At 42.4% G+C, this 27,786-nt stretch overlaps 1 protein-coding gene across 1 annotated transcript; it reads left to right on the forward strand.

The window, feature by feature from the left end:
- The first annotated feature begins 1,017 nt into the window (after positions 1-1,017).
- On the forward strand, positions 1,018-27,378 carry LOC103358925 (protein arginine N-methyltransferase 3). The gene is made up of 5 exons (XM_008284076.1): positions 1,018-1,296; positions 5,330-5,416; positions 15,754-15,804; positions 16,588-16,675; positions 27,154-27,378. Exons 1-5 carry the CDS (start codon positions 1,018-1,020, stop codon positions 27,261-27,263), a joined length of 615 nt encoding a protein of 204 aa, XP_008282298.1. The 3' UTR covers positions 27,264-27,378.
- Positions 27,379-27,786: the final 408 nt, after the last annotated feature.

Below are 27,786 nucleotides of genomic sequence, written 5' to 3' on the forward strand. Positions count from 1 at the left end.
CTTCGCATGGGGCAGCAACTCCTCCAATCCTGAGGGAGCAATCCAATGATGTTTTTATACAGTAATACTTTAGATGTTAGTGTGCTTCCAACTTTGTGGCTTTAGTGTCTTTAGTTCCTTAACAATATGTTTTTTTTAAAGGTTGGTATGGAAGAAACTGAATGCACATAGCACTGATCTCAGTCCCATCCAACATCTTTGGGATGAGCCATGTTTTACCGCTCACCTCGTACCACAGGGGTAAATATCTGCAACCAGGTTCCAGCGTTTTGTGGAAAACCTTTTGTGAAGATGGGAGTTTAGTAAGTCAGCCTCACGGACGGTCTCATAGCAATGCTAGTGTGCCCGCATGTTATGTCTCGGTGTCCACATTTTAGCAATTTATCATATAAAGTATAAAAGTAGGACAAACTGGTCATCAGGCCATGTTTTCTGCTCATTTGATGGATACAGTCATTAAAGGAGCTTCATGAAATTGATGCAAAACTCCACACCCACAAGGTGTAAAGGCGTTCTCTGATTAAATTTGTTGAATGGTTTGTAAGCCATTCAATTTGTTGATATTAAGGATGTCTCATCGCTGCGACCAGACGTTTATGTGACCAGAGTTTTCTTTAGTTATGATTAATGATCTTTTTTTAGAGCAAAATAAACTTCTGAAGGAATTTGTCCATTTGCCTTTTAATAGTTGAGCACACTAAAACCGCATTCTGAGATGCAGTAACTATTAAACCTTTAGAAAGTAATATGTGTGTTTGGTGCTCCTGGTTCTGTTGGATATACCAGCATTGTGAACCCCTGCAAATTTTGAGCAACCAACATTTAATTTCTTGCATTTTGGTGAATTTTTATCCACCAATTACTGCATTTTCTGCATCACTTTGTGGATGAAATATCTTCATTTATATAGAGAAAAGTCCTTGGTGTCTTTCATTGCTTTATTTGGGAGACAAATGCATGTGCTGTAAATATTCAGGGAGACATACCCCCTGCATTTCCTCCCTGAAATCTGCAGCTATGAATTTAACTGTACTTCAAGCCATTCCCAACAGACAGTTGCTGTTTTGCACCTTTTACTCCATCTCCATCTTCTCTTGCTTCTCCACAGTGTACCCAGATCTTTGTAACATCAGCCTGGCAGCTGTGGGAGATACTGAGAAGCACAAAGACCGCATTGCATTCTGGGATGACGTGTACGGCTTCAACATGGGCTGCATGAAGAAGGCCGTGGTGCCCGAGGCGGTGGTGGAAGTGCTGAAAGCGGACACGCTCATATCAGAACCTGCAGTCATACAGGTAAACGTTCAGCCTTCTGTGGTGTACATTTGGAACCCCTATAGAAAGACTGATATTTTAAAAACTGGAGGCAGCCAATCTGTTTAACAAAGCGTTTCTAAAATAATAAAATGCCAAACACGTCTTTACAGTTCGACAAATATATGGTTGTTTTGGCTGGACATACTACATATTTTTAAAAGTAGAAATAGTCAAATCACAGTATAACATAATAATAGCTACTAGAACAAGAACAACAATAATGAAAATCACTAGAATTGTGTTCTCATTAGGAAATAAGAAGACAACATTTAGCTAAAGTGATTAGTGATTTCATAGTTCTTGCTTGTCTTTGGCTCTTTTTGTGAATATAGTTTTACCCCTAAAGTATCTGTAGCTTTGCCTTGTGGTTAAGGGTCACTAGCTTAAAAAGAAAAGGCAAAACTGATCTAGAAGCAGGAGGAGAGCATTTTACTTCATAACTTTGCACATTTAGAAACATAATAGTGTGTGTTGTTATTATTTAAGCAGCTTAAGCGTTTGTCCCAGAGATAAAATGTCAAAGTCTTCCTTTAAAGGATGATTTTGAGTTTCCACAATGCAGCTGGTTTTGCACTGCACCTGTCTTCATGTTTGAATGAGCACTTTTCCACAAAAGTTGCATCAACAATCTTACACAGTTGGACCTAGAAACATTTCTCTATCCCTTTGAACACGGCACAAATCTGAACTGCATCCAGATTTAACTAGCAGCATGGTTTTGGTAGTTATTTTAATGATTAGCAGCTACTGCTGCAGATATCCTGTGGTGAGAGTGTGAGTCTGAAAAATCTCTGCAACAGAAAAACTTTATAAGACAGAAAAAATATTTTGACTTTACCAAACACAACAGACTTTTACGGTAAAATAATATTCTGACAGCTGTGTTGGAGCTCAAGACTCGACTTGAGGATCGCCACTATCTAACAAAACATGTCACTGTAGCTTATAAACTCATAAACTTAGAAATTTGTGGCACTTCACCAGTATGAAACATAATCCTCCCGGCTGATCGGGTTTAGGCTTAGTTTGTTGTTTATTCGTAGCTTCTTAAACCTTGATGTTCTGTTCTATCTCTGAGTAAATATTGTGCATTTATCGTGGCTTTATCCGTCCCTGTGATGAGCATTACTGACGGAAGACGTTGGAAACGTTGAGATAAAAGTGAGCTATGTGTTAATGACAGAATGGCGTCACTTTAACAGACTAATGAAGCAGCAATGCCATGTCTGAAAAGGGCAAAAACAAAGAGTAAAAACCAAGCTTTTCTTATTTCAATGATTAGAGTAGATGCTAAATTTTGTCATCTTTGGATGGCACTAATTACCTGATATCTGATATTTACTGTAACACATGTAGCATACAGACGTATCAGTAAACCAATACGTTAGTCCGGTCCTGTGTGTGTGTTCTGCAGAAACAAACGCACCCACAACAAACTGGGGAAATTGAGTTTTTGGGGCCAAAGATGTTAGAACATAGTCAGAGAATGAGAGCAGGAGTTAGCTGCAGAGAAACAGATAGAGCCCTAAAGTTTAGAAATGTGTGTGTGTGTGTGTGTGTGTGTGTGTGTGTGTGTGTTTGCGGTGATGCTGTAGTGCTGGGTGATTGATCTGTCTAATCCTTGTTTAAGTTCCTCTTAAGGAAACTTCATTACTCTCAGCCCCCTGCGGATAGAGCGGTTTTCACTGAGCTGATGGGAGAGTGCACACATTACACCGAGATAAAACACACACACACACACACACACACACACACACACACACACACACACACACACACACACACACACACACACACACACACACAGAGCGGAAATAGTCTCGCATCCAACAACACACACACACCTTTTTCTGAATATTTCTTGCGTAGGAGAGCGCCTTCATCTCGACTCTCATACCGTGGTGTTTTTCCTTTGCCAGCTGGCCTGTTTGCTAAGTAGCGTGTCCTCCACCCATCTGAGAACGTGATGAATGAGGGCAGAACTTGATATAATGGAATTTGAATCCTCTAATCGATAGTTTCTCCCCTCCAGTGACAAATAGACAGCCCCTCTGCCCAAATTACAAGGACTCTCATCTATTGCCTCCCGTTGATACGATCCAATAACATTCCATTAAGGCTGGCTGCTATTCCGTAAAATTGAGAGCCCTTTCATGGAATTATAAATTCCTGCTAAACAGATGAGGTTTTTTTTTTTTTGTTCTTCAGTGATTACAGATAGGAATGTTGAATGTGATGAATGTTAAACTTGCTGCCTTATGTAACGTGTTTCATGTTTAGAGTCAAAAAGAGTTTAGAAAGTCATTCTGCTGGAGTGTGTGTTATTGTAAGTGGTCTCTTAAAGACGTGTCCTCATGTGAACCAGGCAGCCATTATACATATTTGGCAAAATCCGAAATCACTGTGCTTCATGTCTAAATCCTGTGGAAGCAGATTTACCCACTTTGTAGTGTCCTTTAAAATCCCCCAATTGACAAAAAGAAGTTGTTTTCTTCTACCAATGTTCTTTCTTTAGTCCTTGTCCAGTTGTCTCACTTAGCATCCTGTTGCTGTTGCTGCCTGTAGAAGGTCACAGCCCTGATCGGTCTTAATTCTGCTTATCAGGGTTCTATGTAGGAGAACTTATTTAATTAGAGCTTTAATATAAACAGAAGTGGATGATTGTCAGACATCTGTACAACAAAGTCTCCTTTTTTCCCAGATGCTGCTTATGTTATAGAACTGGTCCGATATGTGCTAAAATACAGGCTCAAGGTTATGACATGTACTCAGTGCCATGCATCTCCACTTTCTGTGCAGACAATAACTTAAAAGAGAAAATAATGCTATTAGAGGTCTTGCTAAGTCAGGAGCAGGTGCTGATTAACAAATATATTCAACGTTTTGTAAAGCACAGCTGTGGATTTACACACAAGATGAAGATGGATTAATGATTCTTCAGTTGCTCTTAATGTATGTTAAACACACAAATGCCTGAATAGGCTGTTCAATAATCAGAAATATTCCCCATTAACTATGAGCTGAATCCTGACAGAAAACCACTGAGCTTCATCGGGTTAAAGAAGCGTCTTGTTCAGCACATTTAGATTTCTACTCAATAAAACGTTTTTTTTTTATATACATGTATTGACCTCACCAGGTGTTGTTTTAAAGCTGCACGCTGCATTGATTCTCTCAGTTATAATAACGCTGCGCTCACCAAAGTAATTGAAGAGATTCAGGGACACAGTGATGATATTACAAACAAGAAACCAGCAGTTTAGCCAAACTTTTAGAAGACAAACAGAAGTGAACAGTTACAAAACTTCAAGCACCCATCATACTTTACTGACAGACTTCTTGGCTCAGATTTGACCGGCAGTACTTGTAGTTTAAGACCCTCCTATTATGAACATTGTTAACTTCTCCACATGGTGCTTTTATGTGCTAGAAGACATATCATGACTTTGTAGATCTCCAAATTCTAAAGGAAGCAATGATGCAGAATTACATCTAAGCCATTTTACTGCAGGAAGAGATTATTTTTATGGAGTAATCTTCTCTAACTTTGATGCACAAACATGAGTTTTTAGGGGTTTAATCAATGATCAGTTTGTTTTTGTAAATAGCAGTTTGGTGCACCAATGGTTTTCTTATGGAGACTGTGGCAACACCACGACTTAAAATGCTGTGTTTTGGTGAGATGTTTTGTCCTAAATAATAAAAAATCCGTTGAAAACAACATTAAATTGTCTGCTGCAGGGAAGAAGAAAAAAAAACATCTGAAAATGAATGGTCATTTTTCACAGCTGAACTTCAGGCTGTTTGTATGATTCAAATATAATAATAAAAAAATGTTAGAACAAGTGCTCCTGTCCAGCCAAAACAAACAGCTGCTTATCAGATTTCCTCTATATTCTTTCTTTTTTTTGTATTGCTTGATCATACTTTCACCAGTACTCGTATTTTTACCCTAAGTTGTGCGTTGTGTTGTCGTCGTTGTGATCACGTGTTTGTTTTTGACTCTCCACAGACGTTCGACTGTAACAGCGTGTGTCTGTCCGAACTGGAGTTTGCATCCGATTTCTGCTTGAAGATAACAAACACTACAGAGTGCACGGTCAGTAACGCACACACACAGATGCTGCACAGATATCACACAGCGTCTCTTCACTAAGCAATACTACAACTGGACTTACTTGTGTGTGGATGCCAAGTAGTTTATCAGCATATTTTATGTTGCAGAGATCAAAAATGAGAGAAAAAAGAAGCAATTTTAAGAAATTGTAGCGTTGCTATTAGTAGTTTCCTAGGTTAGATTTTTTTCCCCCAATTCAAGTTAGTCCAAGTGTTAAACATTTAAGGGCTACGCCAAAAAAGGACCTGAAACAACTTTGCACATCCACCGTCATTTATCAGAGCTGCTGTGTGAAAGGAACGAGGCAGAGCAAACAGAAGAACCATCAGTCAGCGCACGTTGATGGATTATGTTTCTGCATTTAAGAGGATGTCTGTCAGGTGGAGATTTAATAGAGTTTCAAATGGAATCAGAAATATGAGGCTCATGTAACTCTGACATGTCGTACGGCATAGTGAATGTTCACAGGCTGCTTTCCCTTTCCCGCTCGCTCTCCAAAGCGAAAACGCAAACTTAATTAATCATAACCCAGATGTAGTTGCAGAGTATTAAGAAAACATGTTGATTCGCTTGTTCTGGTCGTGTTTCCTCTGGACCAAAGCTGAACCCTTCTGTTTATGTGTCATACCTATAGCCTCACTTGTACATGGTTGTCAACATACAATAAACTGAATAACTTTGGGGGGAAAAAAAGCCCCGATAGTGGCATAAACAGACCGTGATCCCAAGATTTGAATATTGTGTATTACTTTAATTTAAACTCAGAATCCACTGAGGTGCGGAGGCCTCATTGACAATGTAGGGAAATAACATATGTGGACACACAAATAAGAAATCTGGATAATTTTAAAAGGCAAAGTTAGAAATTATACAACCGTTCAGAAGCACATGAGAAAAGTTAAAGGGATTGTTCAGTTGTGCTCGCTTGGTTCGGGGTTGTATGAGGTTCTCATCCGTAGTCAGTGTGTCACCTCTAACAGATTGCGGTCGGCACCCTCTGGTCCGAAGCAGCTCCTGGACGGGAAGCTAAACAGTGAAATGTGTGAACAGAGTCAGCAGATCAGATGTGCTGCGTAACACAGTGGAGGGCACGAGTGCTCTGATGTGTAGGAATACAGAGTGATTGAGACAATGTCAAAGGAAAGGGCTGTGGGGATATTCTAAATATAGCATACACTTGTATAGATGTTTTTTAGGCGGACCTGTTTTTACGTGGCTAAAATCCGTTTTGCTGATGTTCACTGCTTAGCTTCCCCCGACTGCAATCTGCTGAAGTCATACACTGTCTCTGGGCTTCATAGAGTCCCACTTCAACGAAAACAAACTTTCCTTGTAGTGAAAAGCACCTTCCCTGATACAGTTTTTTTTTAATTAAGCATGATTCCTGTTTATACATTTAATGAACAATGAGACCTGACTATGCACAACATATCCATTGATGGTTTTGCTTTAGTGATGCTACAACAGTAGACTTTTTAAAAAGAATGGCTCCGTTTAAAATGACAAGCATAACAAAAAACTTCAAGTCCTCCGTCACTAGTGCACAAAACAAGTAGTCCCTTAATCCCAACAACGGTTTGCAGGTTTGAAAGGCACGTTGTCTTTACAAAATTGCAATATTTATTCCAACAGTCCTTGAACTACTCATGTGACACAAGCCATTCAGTCACGATAGTTCATCAAAAACACTTTATACAGTGTGTCTCGTGGAAAAATCCTGCAAAAATAAAGTGTTTCCTCTAACCCGGTTCTGTAAAAATACAAGAAATTCTGCCCTCTTTGACGCAACCAGGAAGCTTTAATGCTAAAGCTGCAACCAACAGTCACGTCACAGAACTTCAGGGACTTTGCGGTTGAACTGGACAGAGCTGTTTGCTGTGTTTGCTTTACACAGAGCAGAAGCAAAACAGAAAACCTAAGTAGCAAAATATCAGTATGCAGAGTCACCGTTTCTTACCCAGTATTGGTGGCGCCCGTAGGCACTTTTTAAAACAAATAGTCAAAGCAATTCAACTTTTTTAATGATTTATGGCGTTTTACCAGTATCATAGTGCACAGAATGAGTTCTGAGTTCTCTCTGCTTCTAGCCATGGCTGTGCTGTTTCTGTAGAGGTGCAGGACTTTATATTACAGTGAAAAATGAACCCCACAGTGAGTAAAAATATGTTGGGAGCAAAAAAAAAAAAAAACATCCAGAAACTGCTTCTTAAAGTTAACTGAATGTGTTTATGGTGTTTTTAAAAAACAACAACTTGTGAACCAGCAACAATCAAAGCACGTCTATCATGTATATTATGTCGGCTAATTCATTTTAAGCACTGACAATAAAAGCAGATAACTGAACGAAAGACAAAAATAATAGACCTATGTAACTCCCTCTATGACTCATCTTAAATCTGCCTGAACCTCTGAGCTGCGACGTGTAGGTCGGCTTGACCAACGACTGCAATACAAAACTGAAGTGTGTGTCCTCGGCGAGGGTCAGCCACAGGCACCAAAGCATGGAGAATGCTTTATGAGTCTATTTGGTGAGGTGCTGGCAGCCACCATCAACCCCCCCCCCTCCAGCCATCTCCAACCACCCACTTCCTGTGAACTTCCTCCAGCGTCAGAGCCACGTTTCTCTCCGCGATGCTAACAGCAACTACGCCGACGACGGAGCAGCCTCAGTGCCTCAGCCTCCGACTCTCTGCACCCTGAGAAGTGTTCGCGCTGTAACAAAGCTCCATTGTGTTGTGCTGCAGTGTTACTGCACTGTCTGGTGTATTGGTTTAATGGATAATCAATAGGTGGTTATTATCTGGCCTGTGCTCCCTGGGATAGGCCGCTGGATTTAATGGGATTTGTAAACATCCTCTCATTTTTCCTGTCTTCTCTGCTCTGTAATTGAAAACATCCAGCTTCTATTTCTAGGCTGCAAGTCCACTCGTGTTAGGCGTCTGCTGCGGCAAAACAGATGATGGGATCATAAGGAACAGAGGTGTCATTTTTCAGTGTTTCTTCTTTTCTTTTTTTAGATTTCTTCCAGCTATTTCGCACCTCTGATCGCCCTCAGTTGGTGTGATAATATGCGAAGGCCTTCATACTGTACGTGTTTTAGTATCTCATGTGCGTAATCATTCAGTCGTGCTATCAGACTTGTTTTATCTGCATGTTTGTGACGTTTATAATGCAGGTATACAAGGTGTGTATATCGTAGATACTTGCCTCCAGGCTGCTTGTCCCAGGATTTACAGATGGACTATTGGCCTGCAGGAGTAGCGTGATGTTACCATAAAGATACTGATCTGCAGTCAGTATTGGCTGCAGCTCCTCGGCAGTAGTTAAGGTTGGGGCGTGTGAAGGGTAAGCTGCTCCTGGATCAGTGCTCAGGGATTGGTGAGCGCGAGCGGCTGCTGCTGGCGTCCTGTGATGGAGCGCCTGCTTTTGTTCTCCTGTCGACAGTCCATTCATCAGCTCAGCCTGCCTAACCTTGCATTAAATGAACAGCACAACCCCTGCGTCTGCGCCGTTCACGCACAAGACAAATCCTCTCACTCTTGCTTTTTTTTTTTTTTTTTTTTTTTTGAAATCCCTCCTTTCCTTTCAACCCTTTCTTACACCTCACATGCTCTGCAGCTTGTACACATTCTGTCTGCTTTTGCAAACCTCGATGGCACCTCCAACGTACACATGTGCTGACACTTTGATTAAAACTTGGATTTCCTTGCTTCTTTTTGCGACTTCGCCACAGTCGTGATCCATTTGCCCGAACTGTAGGAAAGGTAGCGAAAATGTCTCATCCCCTCCTAAAGGCTGGAAGTGATGTATGCTGATGGCGTGGCGCGAGAGAATAAGTTTCTGTCTGTAATTAATTTTACCACCGCTGTCTCACCGCTGCTGACGTAGCTACTGTAGCGCTACAGAGAAAAGAGGCTCTGCAATCCATCTCTAACTCGTTTTCCATCAAATTTAAATTGTGTGTGTGGAGGAGGTGGCCTTCTGGACTGACAGGGCAGGCACTCGTCAACTTCAAGGACGATTTTCAGTACATTAGAAACTGTTAATGGAAAAATCCACTCTTTAACCCTCAATAATGCATCAGTATGTAGCATTCAGAGCCGAGGTATCAGCTGACTGTCAACAGGATCTGCTTTGGCAGGCCATTTCCAGGTGACTATAAAATATGTTCAACATGCTGATTTATGCCAACATCCTGGAAGTTAAAGGGAAAGTCTGCCAATTTTACACATGAAACTGTGTTTACAGGTCTTGGGTTGTGCTACAGATGTGTAGTACTGTTATTTGCTAGATTATATTTAACAGTATGATGGAGTTTAAATGGATTTTTCTGTTGTAAAGCATTTTGTAGCACTAGCTTTCTTTTGGAAAAGTTTTGGTAACATTAAATGTTATTATCATTAATAGTAGTTTTATGTGTGAGACAATAGTATGAAGGCCTTTTGTGAATACAGAAAGACTTGTGCAAAATCTGATGAATTCCCTAAAGTTACGTCAACGAAAAATACAACCTAAAATATCAAAACAATCCATCTTGGTGGTATCCTGCTTAACATGCAGACCTTTTACCATTTGTCTTATAGTGCCACCAAAACCCTTTAAGGATCCTTGGCCCTTCCCTGGGTCCACAACCACCAGCACCTAAAACCCTAGTGGCCACAGTTTCCAGCACTGACTGGGGTAACTCACCACTTCCAAGAACAGTTTTGACCAACAACAACAAAAAAAAACCCATAAAAAAACCTTAAATCTGAGATCCTGCATAGAATATTTGGAACAGACCACAGCTGAGGGTCTTCACATGATCTGGACTCTCAGATTCTATGCAGGCGGGTTTTCAATTTAAAGTGGATGCACGTCAGCTCTAAATTTTCCACCCTGTATTTCTTTGTTGCCTCCATGCTCTCCCTTATACCATCCACTTATCCTTCAGCCACAGTATCCAAAAACCCCTGTGCCAGTAAACATAGAAGCCTGTAAATCAGTGCTTGCAGTAGCAGCAGCTGTAGTTCCCTTGATCATTAGAGGTAGTCAGTGACGTCTGCAGCGTTTGGAAAATTCAGACACAAACCATCTTATTGCTGCTGGTTAGCATCCTCAAAATAAGGGAGTCAGGTGGCAAGTTCAGCACAAAGTGGATTTCTGCTTTTTCTTTGTTTCCTTTGTTGTAAGGAACACGTGTGTGAAACTGACAACATCCTCCTCGAGTCCACTGTTTTATTCACTGAGATCTCCTGAAACCAAGCCCAGTCACTTGTGCACAGCTTGACTCTGGACCTTCGCCGACTGTTACTGTACAGTTGTTGGTCTGAGACGCGTCACGAGTGAGGAGCGAGGTGATTCGTGCTCCACCTCAGCTTCCAGGCAGCAGCAGCAGGACTCGGAGGAGGAGAGACGGAGGAGGCTGAGGGAGGAATTCACACCATCTTGCTCGTGAGGTGGTCGTGCTTGAAGCCTCCACGCCTGGATAAACCCCATCAAAAGCGCATTAGCCCTCTATTCTCCCGCCTCCCCCTCCTGTTCCCTCCCCTCCTCCTACATGCGTCCCCCCTCCCCACCGTCGTATAATAGTATCTGGCCGGGCCACGCGGCTCACTGACACATAGCTGGGCGAAAGGGGAGCGATGATGAATTGCTCCCTGTTGGTGTTATCCATGATGATAATTATTAATTTTCCCCCTGCTCCTCTCGGAGAATGGGGGCCGGAGAGCTGCAGCGCTGCAGAGCTTCCTCCGTGGGCCGTCAGGAAGCCCACTGTCATCACTTATCACAGACAGAGCCGGGGCCCAAGGCTAAACGCTGATGAAAATGAAACGCACTCGTTCTGATTTGTCCTGTTTTCACTGTGTGGGTGTGTGTATGTGTCTCCGAGCCTTAAGTTTATCCTTTCTTTTCCTTCCCCCTTCCCTGTCTGTCTCTGTTACTTCCTCACCTCTCTCTTCCTCCCCCATGCGGTGGGGACTACATAAGTTCCCAGGTATAATGTAATTTATTGTTTTGTTCATTCTCAGCTCAGTCTCAGTCTCATTAAACTCCCCTTCGGCAGCTTTTTTTATTTTTTTTTAAGCTAACGAGCTAAACATACTGTTTTCTACCTGCTCAGCACCAAACAGTAGTTCGTTATACACCAGCTGGTGGAGAAAGTCCAACACCTAGCAGCTAAAGAGCCAGGTAGTAGCTCTATAAGTTGGTGGACACAACTTCTTCTTCAGTTCTCAAAATATGTAGATTTAATCAAGCTGTTTTTTTTTTTTAGCTTGCAAAAAATTAAAGGAAAGTGCTTGAGAGTGACAACATTGCTACGTCAGTATACGCTTGTAGTCATTTGGCGTTAATATGTTTCATTGGCCAACTATTTATGACACCATCCCTTAATATTCTTTATTTATGGAGTGCTTTTTGAAATCCAGGTTATTGAGTGTGTCACGACGCAGCAAGAATAAAACAGATTGGCATCAGAATTTAAGAGACTGATGAAAGCGAAATGTTATTTAAATAAATTAAACACTGTACAAATGAAACTGAAATCCAAATGAAACCAAGAAAGACCCTTTGATAACTGATAAGCTTCTCTGAAGATTATTCCAGAGGCTCTGGGGCCTGACTGTAAATTTTCTAGTTTTTAGCCGAGCCCTGCAGCAGACAACAGACATCTACATGAGCTGTTTTTTGATTTAAGAGCATTGACTTTGTGTGAAACATTAGCTAAGTTTGGCCTTGAAGAAAAGCCTAGCCTTCATGGTGTGAGTACGCATATTTAACATCTTTCACAAACTTGCCTTTACCCTGGACGCTGTACCAGATCACTGTTTAGAAAGTTTTGTACAGATAACAGACAGATATGGACAGTAGACACACGTGGTTCTACTTGTACTACAATAGTGAGACCTTGGTGTGCTATGCGGACAGTCGCATTCTCCTCATATTGTACGTAGACATTAAAAAAAAAAAAACACACACATTAAGCTCCCATGGATGTTTCTGCAAGGCTGCCTGAGACTTTGTACTCATCTACTGGATGTAGCAGCCAGCTCCAGACGGGGCTGTTGCACCTTGTGTTTATACCTGAGGTGCACATGACACAGGATATCTGGAGATCTTAGGACTTACTACTGTGCTGGGACACCTTTAGTGGAAAGCATGTACAAAATAAAAGTCCTCCAAAATCCTGCGGCGATTACTTCAATTACTTTTACTGATGAATTGTGATGGTGTGGATGACGGTGGATCTCTTTACACAGTCTCTCCTCTAAACAAACTTTTGTTTTACGCACCACTTGCTTTCCTGGCAGTTGGTGAACTTGCAGCGTGGATTCTTGTGGACTTGCATAGATGACAAATTCTCCGTCGTGTTCAGCCTTGTAGACACGGAAAGCTTCAAACGGCCTTAACAATCACTGCTTTGCCTTTCTGAATGTGATGCTGCCTCACACATAGTCCACCTGCTGCAGTGCTGCTGCTGCTGTCATCAGTGAACTGCTGGTATCTGTGTGTAGAGATTAGTGGAAGTGTTTGATGATGAAGGAGGCTGCACTCAAGCCCTCTGGAGCAACTCTTAGAAACAGCAGCCTCTAAATAACGAGCTGAAACTGAATTAAACATGCACCCAAATCCAAAAAGTTTATACTCCACAATGTTTATTATTTCATTCAATTGTACTATTAGTTTCAAGTTTTATATTACCTCGGGATCTCAGTGGCCTCATAGCTAACAATGGACACGATAGGAAGAGAGAGTATTGTACCGAATTATATCAGGGGGGTAGAAATAAGACTAAATGAACGATGATGCCGTGTACAAAGACAAATGTTTGCAAACTCTCCATAACAGCCTTATAGGCTGTGACATGTTGTAGGTTGTGCATCCATCAGCTCATTTTGATATTTTTCTGCCCCCTGATGGTCATAAATTATTTCAGCTGCAGGGATTTTCAGCATCTTGCGCCTCCAGTGTGCATCGCTTTTTACCAATCAGCGTTTGAGTCAACAGCCTGTAATGGAGCAACAGTCAGGATGCTTTCTGTTGATGTACTCTGAGTCCTATCAAGTGAAAATTACTTCACTTCATTGCTGAACATAAACAGAAACTTCTTTTACTGTTTTCGCTCCCCATCTGGAGTTAAACTTTGAATCTTGTTCTACTTTTTTTTATTGGCTGTTGTAAAAGCTCTCATTAAGTCTTTTCAGGGGCCCCAGAGAAGTTTGAGAAACTCTCGGCCCAGTTTAAATCAAAAGCACTAAAAGCTTCTGATTTGATAGACTTGGTACAGTCCATATCAGATTTGAGTCATCAAGGTCTTTATTGCTTATCTGTGTGAAGCCGTTAAACTCCCTTTTTTCCTCCCCAAAAAAATGTGATTTTAATGGGCCGTCGAGGCGCCAAGCCACCGAGCCGCTTTCCGTGTTTGCAACTTTCACTCTGTGGCCTACATTTTAATTGTCCGTCTCGCTGCGGCGTGAAAGTTGCACAACGCACAAGTGACAATCAATCTCGCTTACGAGGCGTTGTCATCAGCGAGACTCGATGACGGTGATCTCTGCCTCTCCGGCTGAGAGAGGTGAATCCGCTCTGCCTGATGAGTAATTACGGCTAATTTCCTAATTACCTGAGCACCGCGCTTCTCTGTAGCGTTCATTAAAAGCTATAATTGCATTGGGTTGACATGCTCTTTTATCCACTTTGGGTTCTTTTCTGGCGGTTTAGCTGTGAGCTAGCGGCGCTGCCCCGGCCTGTCTCAGTCGATAAAGGTTGATTGAAGCCTTGCTGCGGGGAGTGTATTGAACACGGCTTCTGACGGCACCATGATTATCAAGGTTGCATGTGTGTTTCTTGTGTGTGCACTGCATATAGATGCATCTCTCTGTGCCAGATTTGCTTGCAAAAAATCACTTAAATACAATTTGGGAGACGTTTCCAGAAGCTGTGAACAGATGCTGCTTTATTTGGCTTCACCAAGTGACACTCGCCAATAAAGTAAAGGAAAGAAACCTCCTCCTTCGCTTTTACATTGTGTCGCAGCCACTTTCTCTCCGTCTGCATCCGTTTCCTTCCCAATTTTTCTGTCTTTACAGCTTTCTTTCCTCTCTTCTGTCCCCTGTTTTGCTCTTTCCCCCTCTTGCATTGATTCGGCTCTTCTTTTGTCTCAGAGAGCCGGCCTCCAAGTTGTCAGCTGCGTCAGGATTAAAAGCTATTAGTTCTGCATCATTGCCACTACAAGTGCGCTCCTGAGATTGATAGAGTGCCTCCGTTCCTCCAGTGGGGGCAGAAATGGGAGGAAAACAAGCCCGGGGGGTGGTTTTTACCTCACATATCTGACAACGGTCACCTAAAGGCACTCTGGCCTTGGACTGTCCCTCAATCTGTTTTACATGTATGAATTGATTTCCGCTCAAATGTCTGCAAATCCTCACCAGCACACAGTCGCCTGTGTTTCAAAAGGGAAATCTTAGATTTCCATGCAGGCCTTTAGTGATTTTAACACCCATTCTGTCATTTCTGGTCCCATCTCAGACCTAAAAAAGCGCTAATGAAGCTTCCAGGCCTTTCTTGTTTGGTTTGCATAGTCTTATCAACATAATAATGGATTCCTTGGCGCCAGGGATTTGTCAGTTGTCTCATTTCCTTTCCCCTGGTGGGCATTATTCAGATGAACACATTTATAGTCAGTTGGACGGAGGCCACATTAGTGTTTATTTTCCTCAACCGATTCCCCGTCTCCGCCGAGTGTTTTTCACATCGCTGCAACACTGTCACCGAAATAGCCGCCTTCGCTAATTTCATGTAGCGAACTGGATATTTTTTCTTTATTGTCAGCAAATTCCCTCAATGTTGTTGGACGCTGCCTTATAATTTATTTCTTTTGTCCCGTGACAAGTCTCAGATGAGGTGAGAGGGAGCACCTGGGACGTGTTGTTGACTCAGCCTAAATGAAAAACCGAGTTGTTTTTTGAGGGTTGGAGAAAATATGCAGTTCGATACCCACTGCATGTGAACCAGGGAGGCCAGTTTAGCTCTTCAGAACACAGACACACTCAAAACCAATGAACAATATGGATGTTTATGCCTCCTTTAAGGATCACTGTAAGGAAGAAGGTACAGTAAAGACAACTAAACGGTAAATTTGGTTCCCGGTTTGGTTTTACTGCCTTATTCCTAAACACAGCAGCTCTTTCAGCTTGTTCGGCTCAGTAATGTGTTGAGACGTGGTCTGCCTCCAGCTTCTCCCTCAGCTCTGCATGTCAGAGTTGCAGTGTAGTCAAACAAATCCAGGGGTTTATTGTACTGTCACATTCTAACACACACCTCATATTTCATTGCAGGCAATTGTCGGCTACTTTGACATTTTCTTCGACAAAGGCTGCAGCAACAAGGTAAGCAGCAGCAGCAGCAACAACCGAGCCATTTAACGTAAACTCAATTATGTTCACGCTTTAGCGTGTTCCTCCTCCCCGAGGCGTTCACTGGCAATCGACGGGCGTCCTAGCCGACTGCTGATACAAGCACTTACCCAGCAGAGCCGGCCGGTTGGAACAGCCGATGCCAAGCTCTGTGAGCAACACAGACATGCCTTCTGACTGCACTTCCTATCGTACCTGAGACTCGAGCTGCATGCTGTGGACGATCCAGTAAATTACCATCTCTGCTGGGAGCTAAAGCTAAAAAAATGGGATTATCTGTTTGCTTTGTAAATACAGTGCAGTTAGGTTTTTATGTATTGTAAAGACGAAGCTGTAAATGAGTTTAACACAAAGACAGAAGTGTAAAAGTGTAATGACAATAACAGGAACCAGATTGATTCACAGCATTAAGATAAATAGGGCTTAACTTGCACCTTCACTTAATTTTGCTTGTGTCGTTTTTTTTTTTTTTTCGCTCTTTTCTATTACTGTAGAAAAAAGGACTTGCATTAAATGACATACATGTTAAAAGCATTGTTTCTTGTAGCCTCACGTTGAGGCTAGTTTGCTCTCCCCAGATTTTTTAAAGTAGTAAATCAATTTAAACAGATTTATAAATATATTTTAATTTCTTCTACAGTCAAAAGTTGTTTTGCTATTGCAAGATGCTACGAGATGACTGAGAGAATTACCAGTGCTGGTTTGTGATGGCTTTTCTCATGTTTTCTTCCTCTTGTTTCCACATTATTGCTCCAGGTGATGTTCTCCACAGGTCCTCAGGTCACAAAGACACACTGGAAACAGACTGTCTTCCTTCTGGAGAGGCCTGTTTCTGTCCAAGCAGGTCAGTAGCCACACGACAGGAAACAAGAAATGTGCAACTGTTAGCTTCCACTTGCATAACAACAGGTTGAAGAAAAGAGTATTTAGATTCAGTTTTGCTTCGATATGCGCTGCATGTGTTTACCTTCTCTGGCGGCTGCTTTGCACTCTTTTGGACCCTGGAGGTGTGTCATAGCGAGTTGCAGCTGGTAATCTATCTGTGGTGGAGATGTAGTCAGGCTGGTTGACACCCGTTATCTGTCACCCGGAGCGACAGCGAGGGATCAAAACAAATCGCGTTCAGCCATCAGAGACAGCATGTAAAACTTCATCTGATAGCCGGTTGCAGGACTCTGAATCATGACACGTTACGAGAGAAGCGCTTTGTAACTGGCCAGTGAAATATTTATAGAATCACTGTATCAGCATATTAAAAACATTCTTTACTGGTGCAGCTCACTGCGAGGCAAAAACTATATGAAATGACTTTATGCAGGCGCAACCTCCAGCAAACGTAGCGGAGCATCTCGTACCGCTGTGACATTTAACCGACTTGTTATTGTTCTACGGTGAAAATACCATCAATAGACTCTGACATAGTAACTTGAGCTAATAGCTATGTATTAATTTAAAAAGTAATGCCGATTCCAGTTTTGAAGAATGGCTCACTCTGAACCACATTAATACCAGTCATTTTGTTTTATGATAGCATCTATTGCAATCACATGCAGACGCTCCAGGCAGCGTGTGCCGAGCTGTTTATCCTTTCATGTCTCGGCCCCTGGTGGCATATATCAGGGCTCTTACACTTTATAGAATCACTTGTTAGGCTACTTACACACTGTCAAGAGGCTGCTAATAGCTACTAAACCCCCATACAAACAAGCATGCACTAAAACAGCGGCGTACAGCTTGTCACGGTGCCGACATACTTCACTGTAGCTATTAAGGTACAGTGTGTAGAACCAGCAATAAACGACTTCCAGGGATGTCGGACACGTTCTGTTCAAGTGAGGCGGTGGAACTTCACAAAGAAGAAACTGCAAAACTTTGCCCAGAAAAGTTTCGTCCACTTATCACAGGCTGTTAAAGCGCCCTTGCGTAGTTTAATGCACTCAAGGGTTTTGCTCCTACAGTCTGTCTTAGTCTGGAAAGCCCAGTAGTTCACGGCAGCTCAAATAAAACTGTCACATCAGCATGTTATCCTGACTTTTCAATCTTAAAAAGTTTGAAAGGTGACACTCTGTTGAAGAACTTTGAGGTTTCAGGAGAGTTTTGCCATGGTGTTGCTGCTCACTGCTAGTGTTGCGCGGTGCACCAATACGATAAAGGTATTGCCATATCCTCCTGGGAAAACCATGCTATACTCTTTTATTAGTGCCAGCACTTTAAGAATAACAGTGGCCATTTTTCCTGCGAGTTGCCTGGATGTCCAGCAGCAGGGCAGCGTGAGTGTGTTTGTGCTCTGCTTCCTCTCCCTGCAGACATAGTGGCTGCACCGTTTTTTACTTCTCTCATACTGCAGCCTTCATGGTGACAAAACGAGAGGCATGGCTGCAAATACAAGCGCTCGCCTCGACCGTTCGGGGATTGTCCACAGAACAAATGCACACAGCGAAACGCAGCATTATTTTGCAAGCATAGCAGACAGTCTGGGCAAAGCCACTAAAACTACAAAGCCTGTCTGTAAAAGATGTTTGTCCTACGTACACCGAGAGATCCAACACGTCCAGCTTGACAGAACATCTCTGCAGCAGACTTGTTCAAAGGATTCCAAAAGTGACAGGTCAGCTAATGTGATAGATAAAATAACAACTAATTTTTGCTTTGTCTTTTTAGCGAACCTACCAAAATGGCAAACATCTCTTTATGCAAATGCATCCTTAACACCAGTTAGCGTTAACGTTACCGTTACATGCAAGCTGGTGAAACTCAGGTGTTCACAGTGTAATAAATGAACAAAGTATTTGTGGGAGAAAGAGTGAAAATTCTGCAAAAATTTGTCCCTTTTTTTTTTTTAGCAGCAAAGTGACACGTGAAGGTGGAGAAACTCAAATATGTAAAGAGCTCATCTTAATAAAGGATTGCTCCAGTTCTGGCTGGATATGAAAATATAGGAACACACTGGTGTACATGAATTCCTTTCTGAGATTTTATGGCTTCTTTTTACAATCTTCACTGCTTGGCATTGATATATTTTTATTCTTTTCTTTTTTAATTTTTTTAAAAAAGCTCCATGTACTGTCAAATATTCTAGTAATACTCGTCCAGATCTTTTAGGTTCTTCTTGTGGTATAATTTCAGTATCGATATGTTTTGGCAGGTGTTGCATTGAAGTCATCATTCATGGTTCAGTTCTTCTTATTTTTATTGCACTAAATATCTAAATATTAATGCACGATATAAATTCAGTGCTTCATGGGCATCAGAGCATTAACTTAAGGAACTGCATCTCTAAGCCTGGATATTTAGATCAGCTTTTGTAAAATAAACACGGGACAAATCTGTTATTGGTAATGATTTCTTAAATCTCGCAAAAAGTGCTGAAAAGTAAAATAATTTCTTTCCCACATTTCCTACTCCTAAAGTCATAATCCACATTGTGTGAATGATCCTGTACTTAACACTGCTATAAGCTGTGGCCCTTTGTGTGCGTTATCATAATGGGAATCGCGGATATGTCTGCTGATGTGTGAATGGATGAGCCTCAGGACTGGCTGTCCACTCGCTGACCACATATCAGATGGAGCCTACTGTAATAAATGACCTGCGCAGGGACGGAGGCGTTTGATGTCCGGCGGCCCTTAGTCGCACTCAGCCCTCGCCGGCGTCACCCTGGACGATAAGAATGTCAGAACATCTGACGCTGCTCAAATGCTATCGCAGGTTTTGCACGCTGCTGGCTCAGATAAACACATCGGAGAGAGCAGAGGACAACGGTTTATTAATATAGGACGGAAGTGGAAAACTGCAGAATGAAAAATTCTGACGATCTGGTGCATAATGCTAGTGTCCGTTTCACTCTGCATTCACCTGATTATCTGTGTACATTCATGCACATACATGAATATGTATACAGTTTCAAAGCAGTTGAGTGCAGGTGAACATCTATTGGCAATTAGAAATGAGAAGATATGTTGTATGAGAATAGTGTTCATCCAAGACTTGGAGAAGAAGGAGGAACAAAGCTGTTTTAGCTGCTTGTGACAGATCCCCAGCTTGATTTTTACAAACCAAACTAAATTATTACCATTAAGACTCCATTTTAACTCAACCTTTAAATTCCTCCTCCGTCAATAGCAAAATATTTAGAAAACCAAGAACTTGATTTCTTTCATATTCTTGGTCTCCACTGGATAAATCATCATGCCTTGTGAGACCAAAGAATATTTCTCCTAAAAACTATCAATGTCCACCAAAAAATTCCATTTGAACACAAGAAATATTCACATTTAACGCGCAGGTTTGGTGAAATACAAACAGCAGGTTTGAAGAGAAGTATGAAGGCTGATAGTGACAAGCTGGTGATTTGTCTTGATCTAAGTGTACATGCTGCTGTAGCTTTCAGCCCCTAGTAACCTTGTGTAGGTTAGATTTTCCTAATAGATAGATGGATAGATACGAGGTGCATTCTTGAAGCTCCAGGACTGCGTCAATGAAAAGCGAGAACCTTATTTATGTTTGTCAGCTATCGCCCTTAAAGCAATCTTCCAAGTGCAGCAGTTCACTGCCTCTCGTGCTCCAACCTTCATGTTGAGGATCATCAGTGGTGACGGGAGTTGGGTCTGCGGCTTTGACCCAGAGACCAAACGGTAGTCTTCAGTGAAAGGGCCCAAAGTCCCCAAGACTGAAGAGTGAGCATCAGGTCAGCACCGTGACAAACAGCATTCTCGTCCTTCTTTTGAACATTCACTTGTTGTGTGTTGTGAATTCCTCCCCCCGAGTCAGACTGACCAAGCTCTAGTGTAACATCCTGAGGGATCTGAGGGAAGTCATTCGGTGCAAATAACCTCAATTGTGGCGCTTGCTGTTATGCCAGCATGTTCCCTCGTAATGTTTTTTGGCAGCACCAACATAATTGCTGCTCTTCACCCGCCCTAGTCGTGAGATTGACTCCTTGAGAAATAAAAAAAAGTTGAAAGGTCACCATTTTAACACAATGGAAGAGATCCAACGCGAATCTCATCTCGTTGGACTTCCAGGGAGTTTCCAAAGAATGGCAGAAGCACTCGGAGCAGTGTATCACTACAGAAGAAGATGAATTTTTCTAGGTGGCCAAACTTAAATCAAGACTAAATATGTATTCATCTACCTGCATTTCTGATTTTAACGCCCCCATGACCCTTCCTCTCAAGCTAGAGAGGGAAAAAAAAGAACATTTTATTTGAGAGGGATGAATGAGAGCAAAATCATTAGTTTTGCTCTTTCTGCAATGTAACACACATGACTGCCTCTAGAGGCCACTAGACCTCAGCCTGTTAACTTCACTCATGTTCTCAGGTAGTAAAGATTCTGACAGTTCACCTCCTCGCACAATCTTTCTGTCTTTTTTTTAACATTATGCATGAATTTACAGTTAGACTTGGGTTGACATATGGGAGCATTAGTCCGGACACCCGCAAATGTGAGCACATGTTCACAGCCTGATCTATTTCAGTATAGACCCCGAATTGACCTCAAGTCTGTACAGATCCATCAGTCTGAATGCGTGCTGAATATGTGAACCAAGCAGTGTGAGCAGAAAAAAGTTAAAAGGAAGAAGAAAATGAAGGCGGGAGTGAGAAGCAGGTTATTGATGTGCTCGCTCTACCCCGGCACCCTAACGGTCCCCAGCCTCCTCCAGGGGCCGTAAACCAGAAATGGAGTTTTTAACAGCATTCACCGGCTGCCTGCTAGGCTCCTATGGTGTACTTTACAGCACACACACACACACACACTGCTCCTTTATACACTAAAATACACAAAGGCTCTTGCATACTTCTATACTAAACTCCCGTCTGGCTGTAAGAGAAAACTTTCTAAAGTCACCTTGAAGATGACAGCACACTCTTAAACACACCGCGGCCTCTCCTCCGAGGTGTTGACTGAGAAGCACCTTTAGCTCTGATCGGCTGCAGCACAAACAGCCCAGTGGTTTGGTTTAATATCGGCTCCGGCTGCGGTGATTTATCGCGGCGGAGACCAAATCTTATTTGATGTGTTTGTACGAGTGCAGCAGTAATTAACTCTGAGGCTGCGCTTCGGTGGGAGGTGCTGGTGGAAGAGAGAGAACGCACGCAGCAGCCTGGAACAAAACATCCCTGCAAATCCTCCCGGCTGGCAGCGTAATAAATTAAACAGCGAATCATTTGTCATGCTCCGGCGTGTTTGTGTAGCTCTGGTATTGAAGAGGAGGGTCCTTTTTCACAGTTTTACCTACTTAATGTTCACCGGAGAAAGGAGGTCACAGGTTTTTTTTTTTTTTGTGAAAGAAAGTCCGCGAGGTGAAGCGGTGCCCTGGTTACCTGCGTCGAGGGCCGCTCACGGCAGCCCAAACACATGGGCGTGCGTCCCTATCTGGGCTCTCATTGGGCAGTCAGGTGATCTTTTGTCCCTGCCCACTTTCATGACCCACCTCCTCCGTCCCGAGTGCTGCCGTAGCTCTCCCAAATCTCCTCATCCACCCCCCCTCCTCCCCCGCCCTCACCTGTCCAGGCTCACTTTAAACACCTCTTCGCCCCCCCTCCGCTCTCTCTCGTTTGAACTCTGAAGGTCCTTGAGCTGTCGAGCTGCAGCAGCCGAGCCCAGCTTCAAGTTCTTCCCGGCTGTAATTCAACACATGGGCCAGTTGTGTGTGCGCAGACCAACAATCCATCAACTGTGCTCCGTAGCTCTGCCGCGATCACGAAGTAGGAATGGATTAAATGGAGGCAGATCGGAGCAAGAGGGAGGATGTCAAAGAGGTGTGACTGAAATATGTGGCTATGGGCATCAGTAGAGCTCTGGGTGCTTTGGTTCGCCCTTTTGTATGAGAGTATATTTACAATATATGACAGAGCATTGCAGCTTGCTCTCATCTCTTGACTGAAAACGCATCCCTCTCTTTCCCTTCTCTTCAACTGCTTGCATTTCGTTTCCTTACAGTTTTAGAGAAACAGGAAAAAGCTGTCAAATGCACCATCAGGCTCATACAACTCTGCGTCTTGCACGCCTGGCACTAGCTGTCGAGTGACTTGGTGCGACTTAGCCCGACTGTACGAAGCTGTGGATACTGTACGAGTGTGAGCTAAGTGGTTAAAATGTAAATGACAACAGTTTAAATGAATCACTAATGCGAGCCATGTATTTCCAGTGTAATTTCATGGAGAAAGGCTGCGTCGGGCTGAGATAGGCTGTTTCTGCGGGCCCGGTTGTGCTTAATGACACTGGCATGGTGATGTACGACATCGCAGCGAGAGCCCGGCTCCGTTCCCCGACTCATTTCCACACATGGTTAACTCTTTCTCCCAGCCTCTGAGTGGCCAGTTTACAGAAGGCACCGAGGCCCTCTTCCATGGGGAGTTTGGATTGACTGATTACAGCAGAGCTGCCGTAGTCGCACCACGACTCAACAGACACTCTGCCATTGGTCGTTTGTATGCTTCACTACTTCAATCTGAAACATGAGGGATTAGTTGGACAGTTAACTGCAAAGTTATTTTTTTTTAGGGCAGAAGTCCCAAACCTCATTTTTTTTCCTTTCAGGGTTGTTTTAACAAAAGGTTGCCAAAGGTCAAGCAATTATTTCTTTGGCCTTTATCAACCTTTTGCCAACTTGGGTTTGACTGTAGCCGTCCATCCCATGAGCACCAGGCTCTGTTGCAGACTACCACTGGTTTAAAATTGAATTCCTTTAAAATAACTAAAAACAAAGACGATTTGTTTCTTTGGTTTGTCTTTGTGGGACATTCTTGTCATTATATACATCCAGAAGTGTTCTTGAGCTGGAATATCATTGATTTCATGTTTAAACCATCACAGATCTTGCAGTTAAACTAAACTAAACCCCACCTCAAACCAGGATTTGCTAAAGGAAGTAGAACGATAAACCACTCGCTGATTACCCAGGATTGTTTATCGGCTCTAGATTGTAAAGATGTGATTTTTCTGTCAGGATGCTATAACTCAGATGCGCACCGACCACACGTCCGCCTCTATACAGAGACACAGGAAACTCAAACCAGGCGTGTGTGTTAGTGACCTTTGCTGTCATGGTTGGCTCGTTTCGCCTCCATATTGTCCGCCGCTGACCCAGCTCGTTAAGCCGGTGATGGAGTGGGGGGCAGAGTGGCGTCTTTTAGCTTATTGCTACGAGCTGCGTGTTTTTTTCCAGTATTGTAACGTTTCTTTGTGTTGGCTGCCGTAAAAAGCTCCAGCAGCTTTAAGGCCACGCGGTCTTCAGCCGATCTGAGAAGTCATAAAAGCTGTTTTAAGCTAGAACAAGTCAGTTTAATGCTTGAAGTTACTGACCTCCAATTTATCATTTTTATCATGAAATACCTGCGTTTTAAGATTGGCTTTAATATTTTATTAATTGCCCTGCAGAAGTGTCATGACTTGGTTCCACTTGTATTTCTGAATTGCTGTACCTCTTAACGGTTTAACATGATGTCATGGGATTGCATATTAATAGCAAGTCGCTGTAGGCACCCTTTGAGTGTCCTGTCATTGCATTTTAAGCTTTTGTAATTTAACAGCATTAAATTTGAACGTGAAATGGTCGAGGTTGGGGTTAAGGTCAGGGGGAGGGGGTATTACGTTGCCACTATTTCGTCGCCTCCGCATGGTGTGCAATGACACGCGAAATGCAAGAAATACACTTTAGTTACATGTAAAGTGATTTGGCGTCTTATTCACACGTCTTTTCATGATAGCAGCACAAACAGTTCCAGTGGAATTACTTTGGAGCAACTTCTCTTGCTGTTTTTTCACATGAAAGTGTGCATAGAGACACAGTATTACATGAGTTATCACCCAGTGTAGTATCCAGCACCGCTAAGCAACAGATTAGAATCATGATATGGAATATGTTCGTTTTTCCATCATGAGTTTTTTTTTTTTTTTTTTTATCCTGATGTCCATGTGCTCCCTCATTTTTTCTGCCATTTTGGAGATTTAAAAAAAAAAAATCAAAGTCCGATATGTTTTGGTATATCTTTAGTTTGGTTACTTCTTGGCTTTGATTCTTGTGCATCAGAGGTGGAAGAAGTGTTCAGGTCCTGCGTGTTTTGTTTATTCTGTAAAAATACACCATTACAAGTGAAATACCCCACGAAAGTGAAAAAAATATGGACAGCAAACTGTAGTTAAAGTATTAAGATAAAAGTAGTATTTGGTCTCTCTGATGTATTATCATTTATGACATGATGATGTTCTTACTAGTGAAACATCAACTTACCTGCAGCATGTTACTGTTGGAGCTGCTGCACGTGCAACTAGTTTGAAGTACTTTAAATCCAGTTTTTTATACATTGGCAGCAGATAAGTCTGAGGGCTCGTCAGATGATAAATATAAAAGAAAAGAAGAGAAAAACAAAGCTCTGGTGCACAAATCTGTTTTCAAGTTTTCTCTAATCTTTGATTTTTGGTGAGCTGTTGGAACATTTATTGAAATGAAACCATGTGAGAAATTCGGAGGAAAAAAAAAATCACTATTTGGTGGAGCCGGGAACAACTCATAGACGTCTGAAATATGAGCCCGACCGCTTTTGGTAAGACATCAGAAGCCACACATGTTGGAAACCACTGGTTTAGCCTTTAAAACTTTCTACATTATCCATTCTATAAAATCTTTATCCTAAAAAGTGGTCGAACACATGTAGTGGAGCAGACAGTTCAATATTTACCTCTGAAATACTTTCCACCACCACTGTACAGCATTTTATTTTGAAAAATGCTCTAATAATAGAGATTTAATGAAGATTAAAGATTGCTCCTCTGCTCTTATCCAACATAAGAAGTCCCTCACAAACAAAAGAACTTTATATTTCTCACACAGATATGAAATGCACTGATGTTCCTTTACAATGTGGCTCCTGGTCCTCTGTCACTCGCTGGTTTTTGCCTTCGTTAAAGCGCCCGCGGCGGAACGCTGCCGTCTCTGCAGTGGAGTGACAGACCCAGAGCGCGGCGCCAAGCAGCAGGCTCGGTGTCAGCGGCGTTGGCATGGTAACGAGTGACAGCAGCGATGGCGGACGCTCGGCTGTGGAGAAAAGCGCCACAGTCAGCGTTTTCTCTCCTCGTCCTCCTCTAACCTCCAGTGAGAAGAGGTGGGGTGGGCACCGGGAGCGCGAGAAGGATGCTTGTTTGCCGTTTGGGTAAACATTCATTTACCTCCAGCAGTCAAACGTGAAGTTAATCAGAGTGATTATGCGTCATAATCAGCAGCAGCATCTTCTCCCGGCCTCCCGGTCGCTCGTGCGTCGTACTGTAGACGCGCTCCTTCCTCCTCCTCGCCGCCATCTGGAGATCTCAGAGCATCTGCATTCGCACACACTCGCTTATTAACATACATTAAACCACATTGCCTTTGCACACACATCATCATTTCTGTAAGCGCCAGTGCGTCTCGGCTCGTGCTGCAGAGGCCTGAGCTCAGCAGCCCTGTACTGCTGCAGGGCATCGGGAAGACTTCTATTTATGAGCATTTCTCTCTCTTCTGATCAATGTCTGACTCAGTGAAACGCTTTCATATTTTTTTCTGAAGTCTGACAAGCACAAGTTTTGACTAACGACATGCAGAGGATTGTTGTCAAATGAACTCCAGTGTTAATTATTGCTGCTGCGGGAACAGAAACAACATCCACCCACTTGTTCTTAAACAACCTGTTGGGAAAATAGTGCACAGGAGCAAACGTGGATCAGTTTGCAGAATGTAATTGGTCTCCACTGAAGCAAGTATAAAACACCAGAACTTGGGTTTGGTCTTTAACATGTAGTTTGTTGACAATATGGAAAGTGCAGAATAAATGGCCTCCCAAAGAAAAAGATTGGTTCTTATTATATCGTTATTTTTTCTGCTCTGGTCCACTGCGTCCCACCTTTGTTAGAAACTAGAACTCTTAAAGACAAAACTACTTCTCTCTGGCTGACTGTCTACCTTGTTTGCACTCAGTTGTCTATTTTTGTGTTGTTTTTTTGACTAGACTCATATCCAGACGACGACAGATTAAAGGAAACAGATAATGTTGTAGTCAGGTGTTGTGCCACAGCTTCAGTTCTCCTCACAGTGATTCTCCGAGTCTAATATAAATCGTTAGCTTCTACAGGTTCTTGTGTTTAACGTTTGTTTTAGTAAAACAAAGTTCTGCTTTTGTAGAAGGTTTGGATGGATGATTGTGAGCCAGAACTCCATATTAGTGCACCTTTAAGCTCACCGGACTCTCCAGTGAAGTGACTGCTTGCTCCAATGTCAAACAGTGTACCGATGCTAATATTTATTTCTTCTTGCTGTTTCTTGCTCTTCTTTCTGTTTTTCCGTAGGAGAGGAGCTCCAGGGGAAGATCATGGTCCGTAAAAACAAGAAGGATCCTCGCTCACTGTTGGTCACCTTTGACCTCCGAGACAGGAAGCAGACTTACAGCCTTCAATAGCGTCGGCCGTCACGTGGTACATCAACAGACCAATACAGGCAACTTTTTAAGTTCTGTTCCCACAAAATGTTAGGATTGTTTCTCTTTCTTGTAATAAAAAAACAAAGTCATTTGATATTTCCTCCTTGTCAGTACTGTACACAACTTCAGCTACACTAAACTACAAATAATTATTTGTTTTAAAGCCATTCCAGGGACTCTCATTTATTGTGAAATACATATTTATTACACCTACACGTTCATACATTTACAGTCATATACACACACCCGAGAGTGTTCAGACCCTTCTCCCTTATGCCCACTTATATATCGCTGTTGATTTAAATAGAAAATCAAGTGTTTAACCTCAATAAACGAGTCCCTGACATTTTTTAATTTGCTTATTGGTTACTCTAAAACCAAGAACAGCCCATTCTCACCTTTAATTCAGCTGTTTGTAAACCCCGTAGACAGCAGCTGTATTTCTAAGTCGTCTCTTCAGGCTCTGCACACCTAGATATGACCTGGACCGCTCACCTTAAAG

This window comes from Stegastes partitus, unplaced genomic scaffold, assembly GCF_000690725.1.
Source record: "Stegastes partitus isolate 25-593 unplaced genomic scaffold, Stegastes_partitus-1.0.2 Scaffold343, whole genome shotgun sequence".
Classification (NCBI taxonomy): Eukaryota; Metazoa; Chordata; class Actinopteri; family Pomacentridae; genus Stegastes; species Stegastes partitus.